Source organism: Chamaea fasciata, unplaced genomic scaffold (genome assembly GCF_029207755.1).
Source record: "Chamaea fasciata isolate MVZ Bird 193981 ecotype frontalis unplaced genomic scaffold, bChaFas1.0.hap1 SCAF_4, whole genome shotgun sequence".
NCBI classification, from domain to species: Eukaryota; Metazoa; Chordata; class Aves; order Passeriformes; family Sylviidae; genus Chamaea; species Chamaea fasciata.
In genome coordinates, this window is record NW_027094089.1 from 22,892,349 (window position 1) to 22,906,359 (window position 14,011).

At 37.7% G+C, this 14,011-nt stretch overlaps 1 protein-coding gene across 3 annotated transcripts in view; it reads right to left on the bottom strand.

The window, feature by feature from the left end:
• The window catches only part of FYB1 (FYN binding protein 1), a 56,324-nt gene that overhangs the window by 27,314 nt on the left and 14,999 nt on the right, over positions 1–14,011 (bottom strand). For all 3 annotated transcript variants that reach the window (XM_066181084.1, XM_066181087.1, XM_066181085.1), the window contains exon 2: positions 8,003–9,134. In XM_066181084.1, coding sequence (XP_066037181.1) covers positions 8,003–9,134 — 1,132 coding nt within the window. The remainder of the gene's footprint in view (positions 1–8,002; positions 9,135–14,011) is intronic.

Genomic DNA, 14,011 nt, shown 5'->3' on the forward strand with positions numbered 1-14,011 from the left:
GTTGCAATTCTTGTGACTTTGACCCTTACCATTCTTGGCTTGTGAAAGAGAAACACTGATATGCATCTTTGATAGCCAGTACGGCATCCCATCTTCCTTTCATGTCCAGATATTCTGTGTTCAACAGCAGAAGAAATCAACTTGCATAAAAGAACATTATTTCTATGCCTCTCCCATGAGAACTCAATGAGAAATTAGAAGTACATCTCTTTTGGAACTTGTGAATTCTGTGTGGACAAAAGCATCCAGGGCAGAATGAGAAAAATCCATTCTCACCCTACTAAAATTTTGAGCGCTGTCCTGAGATACTTTATCACTCTGTCCTGAGATGCTAACACCAGAAATATGTGGCAAAACAAAGGCAAGCCCTAGCACTGCCCAAAGTCCATAACAGAGAACACCTGGAACAAGCATTACTTGGTGGGATGGGAATCTCTTAGGAACCAGCCCTCTAGTCACAGATTTCTCTGTTTTACAAATTTGTAAAATTAATTGGACCGATGTGCAAGGGTGATTTTGCCTCCAGTACTAACAGAGCTTAAATGACATATGTCTATTTATTGCCTCCCTAAATACTAGGGTATCTTGATGTATGGTGAGAGATTGGCACACAGAAGAAGGTGAACATCCAATTATCAACCTGAGCAGAATAGAAGCTGTCAAAGAGAAAAAAATACCACATATTTTTTAGCACTCACACCCGCAGTTCTACATCCATCAGCTGAAGATACAAACACATCTGTTCAATCCAACCAGTATTGCAACAGAATGTATTTATTTGGCACAAAATTTTTAATTGGCAACAATGACAAATAATAATATTGATAAACTCCTTTGAAGCAGGAAAATACCCCCTTCTAGCACAGTGTGGTCTGGTTTCAGCCATTCATATTTTTCTCCCCTTGGCTGGACTGCAGCAGCAATGTATACCTGTTCCCAAGGCCAGCAGCACTTCAGAAACCCCAGAGAGCTCACAGCAGATGTGTTGATCTTATCTGCAACACACTCTCTTGCAAATGCATTAGCCTGGCCTCCAGTCTCCAAACAGTCCAGACTTAACTACAAAGACTGAACTGTTAATGATGTTTAAGGTATCGGGCTGTAGCATCCAGCCTATCAATTGCCTCGATCCAGAAATTTCTGGTCCAAGGCTACATCCTAAATAAAACTGGAACTGAACAGCAATGCAATGCACATTCCATTTTGAGTGGTCTCATCATACCTGCTTTACCATAAATGGACAGCATAAATACATACACATACGTAAGAAAATCCTTTTTATAGCAATGCAGTCTCTTGCACATGCAAGGAAAAAAATGATTCTTGACTTTGCATTCTAAAAAAACCACACCTTCTTTCTGTGGCTAGACTATGGCATTTGGAGAGACCTTATTCCCTTTGACCCCTGATGCAGTGAGTTCCTGGTGTGTTGTTGACTCCTGCTTTTAGTAATGTTAAGAAAACCTGACAATGAGCAAGTACTACAAGGAAACTTCAAATATTCTGTGGGAAAAAATGCTTAGAATTTTAAAATTCTTAGTGAATTTTTATATTTTTCATCATAAAATTACTTCAGGATTTTTAAAGCAGTTATATATCAGAAAGTCTTGCACTTTAAAATAATTCTTTTACAATGCAAAATGTTTCTGAGTTACTCTGAAAACCCAACATACTTTTCAGTTTTACTGCAAAGCACTTCGCCACTTCTACATCCAAGACCTGGGAACCTTTCTGGGTTTTACAGAGGGTTTACTAAGAACCTGCAACAACATCTGCAGCAGCTAATCAGCCACTTCCTACTTCATCTGTAATGTGCAGAGAGCTGTGCTCTGCTCTGCTTCCCTAACCACATTTTCGTTTAGATACAAGCCATGGTTTCAGGTTTCACTATTATGCTGCTTTGGAGCTGCTCAGAGTGAGCAGGTAAACTTAAAACAGAGCTGAAGCTCAGTGCTTTTGATAATGCTGTTGTTACACATACTGTAGCAACAAAGTTCAGCTGCAACACTGCTCACACCTTGAAAACAAAGAGCACAGAAATTTTCTGGTTGTTGCTCTCCTTGAGTCATTAAAAATGCCTAGGTACAATCTTTTATAAATTTTCTTTTAATTTATTCTCCTCATCTCTCTTGATTGTCCTCCCAGTTATGTGGTTAGGCTCTTTTTTTTCCTCCCGTGTGCAAACAAAATTACATCCCCAAAGGGTGGAATCTCAGACAAATGGAGAAAGTGGGAAATGAAATCTAAGTCTCCATCCTTTTACAGATCACTTTGCTGATGGTTGCTCATACATCATGAAAAACATGATCAAAGCAGGTGGAGAATCTGTCCTTTTTTAATGCAAAACTTCTCATTTGTCTCAATTGGAAAATCCTTCCACCAGAGATGCGCAGATGACTTAAGAGTGTTTCGCATAACGTTTAACACTTAGCCTAACCCTTATATTCTCAAAAATATCATAGAGTTGACATATTAAGTCCTAGACTCCATACTTGGGAGGGGATTGTTCCCCTTCCATAAGTGTAGAGACAAACAGATGAAGAATATATAGTACATGAAAATGAGCATCTAAATCTACATTTAAGGTTGATGGCTGAAAAGTATTAAGCATGCACATAGTCTAACTCCCAAAAGAAGGCTCATAGTTTCACCCAAAGTACTTCAAACTATGTAAACGTTTGCAGGACTGAGTCTTGTGGTGACTAAATATGAGGTTAAATATTCCTAATTCTTCACCTGGGCAGTGCTGACTGGCATAAGGAAAGTGATCTCCAACTGCAGATCTGTTATCATAGACAAAAGTCTATCCTTATCTAAAGTGGAATAAAAGTTTTATCATGAAAGGCTGGGGATTTTTTGCATCAACAAATACTAAATATTCATTTTAGCATTTAATATAACAACTTTCAAGTATGACTGGAAATATTCTATATATGAATTACAATGAACTATTATTTTTAATATATTTTCTATAATGAAACATATTAATCTGTGCTGTGTTATTAGCCATGTAATGCTACCAAATAATGAAGATCCATTAAGAGCATTTTCCCCTGTGAGCCAAATTAGGTCTAGAAAATTACAAGGTGAAAATACTTGCACCAGTAGGGCACAGATTGTTTCAAATTCAAACATTATGCATGCTGCATTGGTTTTACCTCTGTGAGCTGCTAAGGAAATATTTAAGAGTACAAAGAAATTAGAACTTTCAGCTCAGAGAGAAATTTCAGTACATATCAAACTTCAAATATGAGAAGTACATGCTAATCATTCCTGTAATTAAAGTAAACAGACTACAAAGCTTTTTTTTTTTTTTTTAAGCTAGACACCTTTTGGTTCAAGATGCACTCTCCAGTAATAGTACCAGCATCATGTCCAAAACTCCATCACCACAGTACTTCTGTGTATTGCAGAAAACAAGATATTTTCCAACTTGACCATAAAGGTGTCTATAAAATAGTGCCGTAGGCTGGATACACCGCCTTGCTAAAAAAAATTGTAAAGTAGACATTACGCAAAATATGTATCAACTTAAAGAATGCGAAACTTACAGCCAGTTCCTATCACTTTTGTCGATTTCTAGAATTAAGTTTATTGAAATGCTCTGTGTTCACATTATTTTCTGGAATCTGGACAGGTTTCAGAGCACTAGAAGCATTGGTATAGCAGAGATTTTGTATTGTGACCCATATAATGCAACCATATGGTGAAGGTGCATAAATAGGTGTTTCTTCTTGTGGATTAAAACGGATGTACAAAATAACAAGATTTCAGAAATTAAATTAGGGAAATTTCACTAAGCAAAAAGAATTACTCAGTTCCATCAGTTTTACTTTTTTTTTTCCTCCAGCTTCCTTTCTGTTACATGCCATGAGAAACTCATGGCTGTCTTTTTTCTTCATCCTTATGAATTTTCCTTTCTAGTTACTGCTCTTAGCACTTCTTCTCAAAGACTGCCCTTGTATGTAGTGCAACCCTCAAGGCGCTGCGTTAAATCCATTCAGCACTGACCATGTTGGAAGGTGAGCAGTGGTTTCAAGTAGAGCATAACATGTCACGTGCTTCATTCAGGCCTTTGCAGAAGACCAGACCTATTGAGTTAATGTTACGCATATACTTTGATTCAAAACAGAAGAGGCCTCAAAGCAGTTCGAACTACATGTCAAAGCTCTTACCAAAATTAACAGGTGCACTTGCATGAGTGCACTTTCTCTTCTGAGTCCTAAATTCTGCATCTTAGTTTCTGAAGCCTCCACTCAGGAGTGGTTCTAGCTGACTCAATGGGATTTATAGCAGTCAGCTGCAGGAACAACTCCAGAATTCATATGTACACTGTAACAATTGTATCCATGAGAAAAATAGATTTCTGTGCCTCTATCCTGTGACACAAACAACCCACATCTTACTGTTAATTTACTAGAATCAGATAATCTTGAAGGGAACAAGTGTGGCACATAAGCCTTAACAAACAAAAATCGAGATACTTAGGGGAAGATCTTCTGCCAGTTGCAGAAGCTTTGATAATTCACAATGCAGAGCTGTCTTCTGATGTTAAATTGATACAATTTATTCCTTTAAAAATAAAAACATACGCTAAGACATTTGGAAAATGTCACAGACTGTTGTAGCTAAGGAAATAATCAAACATATAGAGTTTAAATATTAATTTGCAATGGGTTTTGTGTACTTTTGCTTCCTTATACACAACAGCAGCAAGTTGTACTCCAAGCAATCACCTGCAAGGAAACACAATGTTGGTTTATCTGTTTTCTTAGGCAGATTAACTAACTAACTAACTAACTAACTAACTAACTAACTAACTAAGACAGATAAATAAGTCTCTCATTCATATTTCTCTCAGGATGGTTGAATTAATTTTTAAATTGCAGTGATTTATCTTTTTCAGTGTTGTAAGCCATACTGGTAGTTTGATGTACAGTTTTGTCCACATATTTTAGCAGAATTATGTGACAAATCCTTGACCTTTGAAGGTAATGCTTCAAAAACTCCAGAGTCATAGGATTTCCTCCACAGCCTTAATATTCTTTGTTGCAGAGGCTCTTAAAAATTCTAAGGATTTTTTTCCTGACTGAAGCAGACTGACAGCATGTGCCCACTTTTTATTCATTGAAAAACTGAAGCCCTAGTGTTCGTTGTTCAGGAATTGTGCAGAGGTGTGTAGAGCACTGGGGGCTCAGCCCCTGGATGACTTTGTGTGTGTGGCCACCTGTGCCTGCATGATCCCACTGTGCTCAGTGCGGTTCTCCTCAGGAAGCAACATTACAGTTGTGGCCTCCCATGGAAAGCTGTCAGCAAAATGACTTTGTTTATCTTCTTTTTTTTTGTAAGACCTTGGGTGTTTATTATAAAACAGTATAGTTTGTATTGTTGTTCTGAACAGAGAAGGCATGTGCATCTCATTGATTCTTAGCTGAGGTAAATATGATCTCTCAGGGAAAATTGCTGTAATGGGACATAAGACAGGAATTTACTGCCATGCATTTGCAAGCCTAGACAAGAATTTCCTAAAGCCTGCCTTCACTGGAAAATAGCACTTCAATAGTCAGACTTTCCTGAAAAAGACATTTGTATCTACAGTTTTATCATGAAAACCTTTTCAGGACTAGGTGAGAATTTGTAATCCACATCAAGGCCAAAATCAAACTAACATCCCTTAGTATTCATGCAGGCACGGTGTATGATTTAAATCCTTCTCCCACACTCAACCAAGACTGCTGTGTCAAAGCTAAGTCCTTCAGCCTCTAACATTTAATAAGTAGTCACTGGTCATTTCATGCCCAGTGAACACTTATGTTCAAAAACCAGTAGAACAGGTTTCATGGGAAAGGATACCAACCAAAGAAAAAGGTGTGAATTGATACTTCTGAGAAAGCAGAATTTAAACTTCTGTTTTAAATCAGGCGATACAAGGTTTTCTATAGTGCAGGCACATGCCCCTAACACAAGTGTAAAAACCACTATGTGTTGAGGTTTTCTCTTCTCAAAGGACAACTCAAAGCCTAACTTTTGCCCTGTTACCAAAAGCTCCAAAAGTTAGATCTCAGTAAGCTTTGTTGCATGGAAAAATTATTTTCATTTTCTTAGTCTTCTTTATTTTCAGCACCTGAATCACAGCAGCAAATTAAGCAACTATGGAAAGCTTCTGTTCAGCAGAACACAGTAATGAACAGGAAGAATCTGTGCTGTGAAGCTTGCATCTTCCTGACGTGACTTTGATTCTTGAAATGACAGTTAAGAAAAAAAAAATAAAGTTCCGTTTAACTGCCCTTCCAAAGCAGGTAGATTTTGCTATTTATGTTCCAAGAAACCCATCAACAATGAATAACTGTTGAGCTGAAAAGGATTTTTTTTCAGGATTCAATCTAGAACAACTTGTATGTCCACCAGAAATATTCCGTGTAGAGTTCTGACCACAAAGAAATGGGACACATTAATTAAAGCTAAACAGAATATCAAGGTCTATATGCGAGCTCAGCGGGGGAAGGCTGAAGTTCAGAGACACTGTGGACAGCTTCTCATGGATGTGATTTCTAAATATTTCACTCTTGACCTGCCCCTATGACTTTGAGATAGAGAAGACCATGTCTAATCCTTCATTTCTACTTGGTTGTGTGTGAGTTTTGCAACATAATTGGAAAACCACCTGTGCCACCATGCTGGGCAGCTCCATCTTTGGCTCATGTTCCCATGACTTTCCAGGTGGTGGCTGCTCTTACCCCCAGTTAGTGACAACTGGACACCCTCCTTCTAACAAAAATTCTGATATTATTCTTAGAACCCTGCTCACAGTGTTAATTTAAAATGCACAGGATAAATATTTCTTATGATCAGTTTTAAAGAGAGGATTAAAAAAATGCTTTGTGTCTATAACTGAATGGGAACCAGAAAAAAAATCTGAATAAACAATGAGCAGAACAACACAATAAAAATTCCTCTGTTAATTACTAAAATAAATTTTAAAAATGTATTTTAAATATATTGTCATTTTCTGTATTTCCAGCCTTTGTCAGGACTTCTCAAACTTTTAATTAGCCAAGCTTGTACTCTTTTTATATAACGAAAACATTTACTGGTGCAGTTGGCTGAAAATGCTGTCTTTCTGTATTGAGATTGTATATGGGCATATTTGTTTTAAAGACATACACAAATTTGCATCATTTGAGGATCTTGCCCTGATCTTCAATTTGTGAGAACATTTCCTTAACTGTAGGGTAACAGAGGAAAACCAGTATACAGCTGCTGACAAGAAAGTACATTTTTTTTATCACTGATACAGTCCTAATCTTTGAGTGAAATTAATAGTAACACAACATATTAGCTGCATGTGATTTCAGTGAGGTTTTTTTCTCTTGAGAGAAATCAGCTCTGAGCTTTTTCATGCTGCAATAGCCTCTCTGAACCTCTTCTGCCTCAGGAAGACCAGCCTTATGTGTATTCAGAACTGCTGAAACACAAGCCATGCTGTATTCCAGACACAGAAGGTACAAGGACAAATTATGTATCAACCAACTTATTATTTGTGCTTGATGTACCACACGTGCACACTGTGGAGTTAGAGCATCCACTGTCAGCAACTTTAGAGCTCTGAATCACACCATTGGGCATTCCCCTTTCTCCCTAACTACACTTAAAAATGAAGAATCTTAAGTTTGATATGTTTAATTAAATTAGGACTTAAATGTCTCCTGAGAAAATACTCCCTGACGCAAGTTATATAGCTGCAACTAAGTAGTTTTGAGAAACAAGTGAACCCAATACATAAACATTCATCCTGAATTTTATAGCTGAGGGATAGAGAATATAATTTTAATTTCTGTCCTGTATGGAAGAGACAGAAGCCTAAGTTACAGCTTTAAGGGGTTTTCTGATGCACAAGTGAAATGCTATTTCTGAACAGAAGAAGAGATTCCATCTGAAATTAACCTGGTTCTAAATGCATCAAAAGCTAATACCTAAGGAAATAAGAACAGAGCGGACTTACTCCTTTTTTGGCAGCTTCTCTGGAACACTTCCAGGTGCACAGTGGAGGGTCTCCTGGGCTTTTGTGGGGGCTGGTCCAGCTCAGACACTGTGGGTAAGATTATCCGCTTGGGCATTCCAGAACTCCTGTCCCCACTGTCTTTCTCTTGGGGTTCACCTGATGTTCTTCCTGCAGCAAATGTCATATTCATCTTATGGAATTTATGAGAAGACCCTGCTTCTTCCTGGATGATTTTGTTGAGGAAGACGTTCCTAGCAGCACTCATTCCCTTTTCTTCTGTGTTTTCGGCCACAGTTTTGGTGGTTCCTTTTGATAAGCTGGACCTGTGGCTAGTAGGCTTCAGAGCGATTTTAGGAAAATGACTGCCTGCACCTTCTGCAGCAGAGTTACTACTTTCACCCATTTCCTTTGCTTCTTGGAGTCTCTGTGTATTTGTTCTAGGTCCTGACTGTCTCTGCAGAAAACCACTTTTATTAGAAGTGTCTTCATTCTGAGATACCTTGTTTAGAGAACATTTCTGTGCAAGAGGTGATTTAGAAACAGAAGGCTTGGGCTCATTTTCTTGTGTTGCAGACCATAATTTTTCCTTAACTGCAGCTACTCTTGAAAATTCTGGTTTTGCCTCATTCTCCCGTGATGCGAAATTAAAATGTGGTTTTGGTCCCAGAGGATTTTTTACTTTATCAGGAGGAGCAGGGAACTTGTTCCATGCAGGTTTTGGGTTCAAAGGCTTTGGGTCCTCTTTTGACAGGTCATTGGTTTTGATAGAGAATTTAGTGCATCCAGTTTTTTCATCTTTTCCTCTGTTAGTGGGCTGAAGCTGAACACCAAACCTTTGTGCCACTGGGTTCAAATGAGGTGAGTTTGGATCTTTCTCTGTTTTAACATCACTTGAAGGCTTGACTGCTGAAGGAGGCTTAGGCTGACCAGGTTTGTGAAGGGTACTGGGTCCTGAAGAACACGCAGCATATCCTTGACTTGCCAATTTCTCGAGTGCTGCTTTCCTTGTCTGTATTCCTGGGGGGATATCTTGACTTGGAATTTTCAGAGGTAAGCTGCTTGAAGCATCCTCTGTATCTCTGTTACATCTCTCAAATTTCTCCATGAGTAACTTCACATGTGTCTCTGGTCTCTGTAAACATAAAGAAAAAAATAAAAGGGCAGCAATGGGAAAGTTCTGTTGCAATGTTCACAAATACTGTAAGGAGTTTCCTGGTCTGAGGCTTTAGTACTGCTGATAGACTGAGGAGAGGATATAGCTCATCTTCCTGTAGGGTTAAGAGGAGCTAAGCATTTTGTTGTATCCTTACAGCATTTATTCAATATTTTAAAATTTTTATTCAGATGCTACCTGTCAGGCACTTCAGGTTCTTTTGGATATATTATAATTTCTGTTTACTTCTGGAACTGTGAACTGAACACATAATAAATGTAAGTAATACATATGACTTTAAAATCAACATATCTAAAAATTTGATTGTCCTGTGATGAGAAGCATAGATTTTACTGGAGCCTGGGGAAATGTACCAGATTCATGTTATTCCTGCTAACTCTTTGGAGAACTGCAAGTTCCTCTGCAAAAACAAATTCTTCTTGTTGGTGTATGTTTGTGTCAGTTTTTCTTTCCTTTCTCTGCAATTTTTTAATTTTCTGCTCCCCCACCCTCACTTTGTCCTTGTTTCTCTTCTCCATTTTGTATCTGAATAAGACTGTGCATGTGTGGGTAGCAAATGAAAATATGTTAAGTAAAATTGAAAGAAATGACAATCAATACTCCCAGATATTGTCAAAGTTACTAACTTTCTTGTAAAAAAAAAGAGGTTGAGTAATTCCAAGAGAATAAAACCCAGCTTCATTCAAAAATAGATGTTTTAATTAGTCAGCCCAATTCAGTAACTTTCAGGACCAGTCTGAATTAGGAACTGAACCAAAAAGTTTAATGCATTTGAATTCAGGAAAAATAAAACACATCACAGAGCAGGATGGGAGAAAAAGGCAGGGATCTGCACTGGGCAGGGGCCACCTTCGGGTTCCTGGAGCCCTCTGGAGCAAGAAGTCCTCTTCCCAAATGACAGTGGCAGCAGGGGTGCAGCTATGGCAGATACACTGAAACATACAATTTGCAAGTAGGACCTGGATTTCTTGTGTGCAATCCTTTGTAAAACTTATGGTATAAAGCAGAAGTGTTGTAACTAGGCAGAGTTCTGAATCATCTGTTTGTAAACAAAGGACTATTGCTACAAAACATAATAAATAGGTGTTTGAAAAAAAATAGAGGTTTAAGAACAAGCTGTGTCTTAACTTACAGTTGTTCAGCAAGTGCTCAGTGATTTTCTTTTTTACTTCAAAAAGAGCTTCTCAAGGGGACTTCTTGCTCCTTTTGCCTTCCTTTTGATTGTATCGCATTACATAAATGGCCTGTTATGTTAGAGTAGTTATATATATAGACTTCTGCAGCTTAAAGATAACTATCCCAGTCTTTTGGCATTGCCAAGAAATTCAGTCTTTCCAAACTGATTGTGTTGAGTTACAAATTACTTACATTAAATGCAGCCAAAACAAGATAGACATAATGAAACTTAAGCCCAGAGACCACATTGCTGGGTATTTTTGCGCATATAGAGAAGAGAGGAAGTACACATTTACTATGGAGATTATCAGGGTTAAGCCACCTACTGCTGTTTGATGCATACACACTCACATACACACAATTACATTGCAGAGGTATGTATATGGATCACTAATCATTCAAGATTTGTCCCACAATACCTCACAAGGCACTGGTTTTACCCACTTAGTTAAGCCAATTGCAGTGCCAGGGAGAATACAAAAGCCTTTTGTCTCTGATCTCTTTTGATTCTGTCCTAATTCATGATTTTTTTCTAAGGTCTGCAACAAAATTTAGACCACCAGTGATACTGTAATTATGGCTTATGTCTGAAATCTTCAGAGCTTTTAAGTTAGGATTTGACCAGCTGATTGACCAACTCAGAAATTCATTTCTTTTGAAAGTCATAGCAATAAACTGATTTCTTTGCTACTTTTTCTATTTGAAATATAAGAAAATGTACTGTCCAAATGGCAAGAACTTTTACAAGCAAGAGCCATAAAGCATAGACACTTTTAGGAAGCTGGGAATGTGAATTTGAAGAAAATTTTATTATTATGATATATGGTTTCTGAGAGGTTTTCTACACTTGCAATAACAAGATTACATGAATGACATTCATACATGTTTTCAAATGCACTGAACTATTCATTACTGCCATGTTAGGGGCATCAATGAATTTTTTAATATAGAGTTCTTCCTAACACTGAACAAACCTTGTCTTAGTCCTGCATATTTATAAGCTCAGCAAGAGGAAAAGGCATCTGGACATGTGGAAGAGTTTACAATTAACAATAAAGCCTCTTTGATTTACTTGGTAAGGGTAATAAAAAGAATCAAAACAGAGTATGAAACTCCGTGTAATCTTTCTGCTTCTGTTTAATGTACATCACCAGTTTCTGCCTTCATCAGCTGTGTTACATCGGGAGCCATGCAGATTCTAATGCTGAGCCTGACTGGTCAGGGAGACAGAGGGGAACTGGGGGAAAAAGAAAATCTTTTGTTTGTGGCCCTGCTCATAGAGCAATCACCACAGCTTCTGTGCTTCACTTCCCAGAAGCAACAGCAGTTACCTACTTCATTATCACACACATAGGTTGTAAATCATGAAATGGGAACTTGAAAAGATTCTGAAAAGAGGTTAAGTTCCCCCTACCCTTCCCCTCTAAAGTGCAAAGTGTCTGTGCAAAAGAGGAGTCTCATGCAAAAGCTATTTGGGTTATTTTCTGAACTTTCTCTTTGATCTCTATTGAAAACCCGGCGCAAAATACTTTGGCTTTTCAACTTTTGATCTGAACTGCAAGCAGCACACAAGAAGTGCAGTAAGATTTCCTTTGATGCAAGATGGTTGCATTATTCAGATGTGTTTGCTTGAATCTAGATCAATACCTAGATTTTAGCTCCCGTGCCATAGATACATTTTTATACACAGAGCTTTCACAGCCTTCCACTGCCTCCAGCAGAGATTCACAGAGGTACCAAGTTACCCTTGTTCAGAATTGTTCCACAACTACATCTTAGTTACACCTCAATGTTAACAAGTGTAATTCTTCATCATTTACAATATGGCTGCACATTTCTGTACAGAAGTAAGCTGAAATGAGAACACAAAAGTACATAAAAAAAATTCAGTTGTATTCTTCCTGAGCTTAGTATGGATATTTCAGTCTCAACTGGCAGAACTGGCAGCCTGAACAAAAAGGGTTGGTTGGTTTGTTTGTTCATTTGGTTGGTTTTCTGGTTGTTGTTGTTTCTGGGTTGCGGGGGGGGTGTGTGTGTGTATTGGGTTGTTTGTGGGAGGGTTGTTTTTTTTAGGGGGGGGGGGTTTGGCTTGTTTTTCGGTTTGTTTTTGTTTTTGTTTTTGTTTTTGTTTTTGTTTTGCCTTGGCATAAATATAACTTTATTATTTACTTTCCTGTCTTGCTGAAGCCAAAAGATTATTTCACTTCAACTTCCCCTTGAGGTCACTCTTTCTTCAAACAGCAACATTGGATCAGTGAATGGAAGAGCAGATGGGTGTGCATACAATCATTAATTAGGCAAATGAAAAATATGTAACTTTCGACTGTACAAAGAATTCATTCAAAATTCATGCAGATCTGATTTATAAAGGACAAACCTCCCATCTTTTCTATTCTCAACTGTAACTTTTACATTTCTATTCCCAAGTGATAAGGTTTAAATATACCCTTTAAAAACTCAAAATCAGATCTTGATGAGTTTGCTAGAGAGTAATAAAATAAAGAATATAAAACCATCCCTTTAAGAAGAAAACTATGCTTACTCATGAACTCTGTGATAGTGAAATAACCATGGAAGTTGATAACCACTAAGGGAATTGAGCTCTAACCTATGGGCAGGATTTAAGGAATAAGAAAATGGACAAAAATGACAAGGAAAATTACACAGAGAATTATAGAAAAATACAGATCTGAAAATTATTTTGAAACTTTATATAAGTCTGATATAACTTCTACTGAAGTTAGTAGATTTGAGGCAGTCTAGCTTTTTATTTACATGGTAGTGCCATTATGAATTTGTGATAAATTATTGCTTGACTACTTTCCAAACACCTCAGAATTATAATTGTGCAACTTTGTTATTTCCAGAAAAGATTTCCAAATTACTTTTCTTCCCCTTGAGTCTAGTTGTAATTAATATTTCAAGACTCCCTCTAAGAGTAAATGCAGCATTTGGAAAGTAAAGTTGAGATGTTGCAATGTTCTGCACCTATGAATATGTGTAGCAGAAGCATGCGAAGAAGACAGAGACACACTGTTTGCTCATACGAGGCTTGCTAATACAATGGTTGGTATAAAAGAGAAATATGCCCTCATCAGATAATACTAAAGAATAAGGAGACAGGCTATACCTCTTTCTGGGTTTTTTATGAAAGGCAGATCTCTAGGATGGAAAGGATAAAGAGAAATCTCAGAGATTCCGCAGTGAGAGGCTGATAGCCCCTATGTTACCCTGAGAGCAAAATTTCCAACATCCCTCTAACACCAGCAAGAAAAAAACAGTACACACATGAGGCCAGCCATATGGTTGTCAAAATTAGACAAGGCAGTTCCGGCCTGGTCACAGTGTATTTTCTGTGTATTTTCCATTGTGTATTCCTCTACACCTTTCTTATCTCTCTCCTGCCACCTTTACTCACCTTCTATCTAATCCTAAAACCAGCTACTTATACTGCAGAAAAATAAAAGGACAGTTCCAGATGAGTTTGAGACTAGGACAAGTCAGGGCATAGGGCTTGACCAGAACAACCAAATTATATCCCATCTGATTCCCAAATTATTTCTGTCAAAGACTATGCATGAAGTCATACTATTAATGGAGGCATGATCCATGATCACATCTTCCTTCTATGGCCTAATAGGCTTATGACAAAGTTTCTC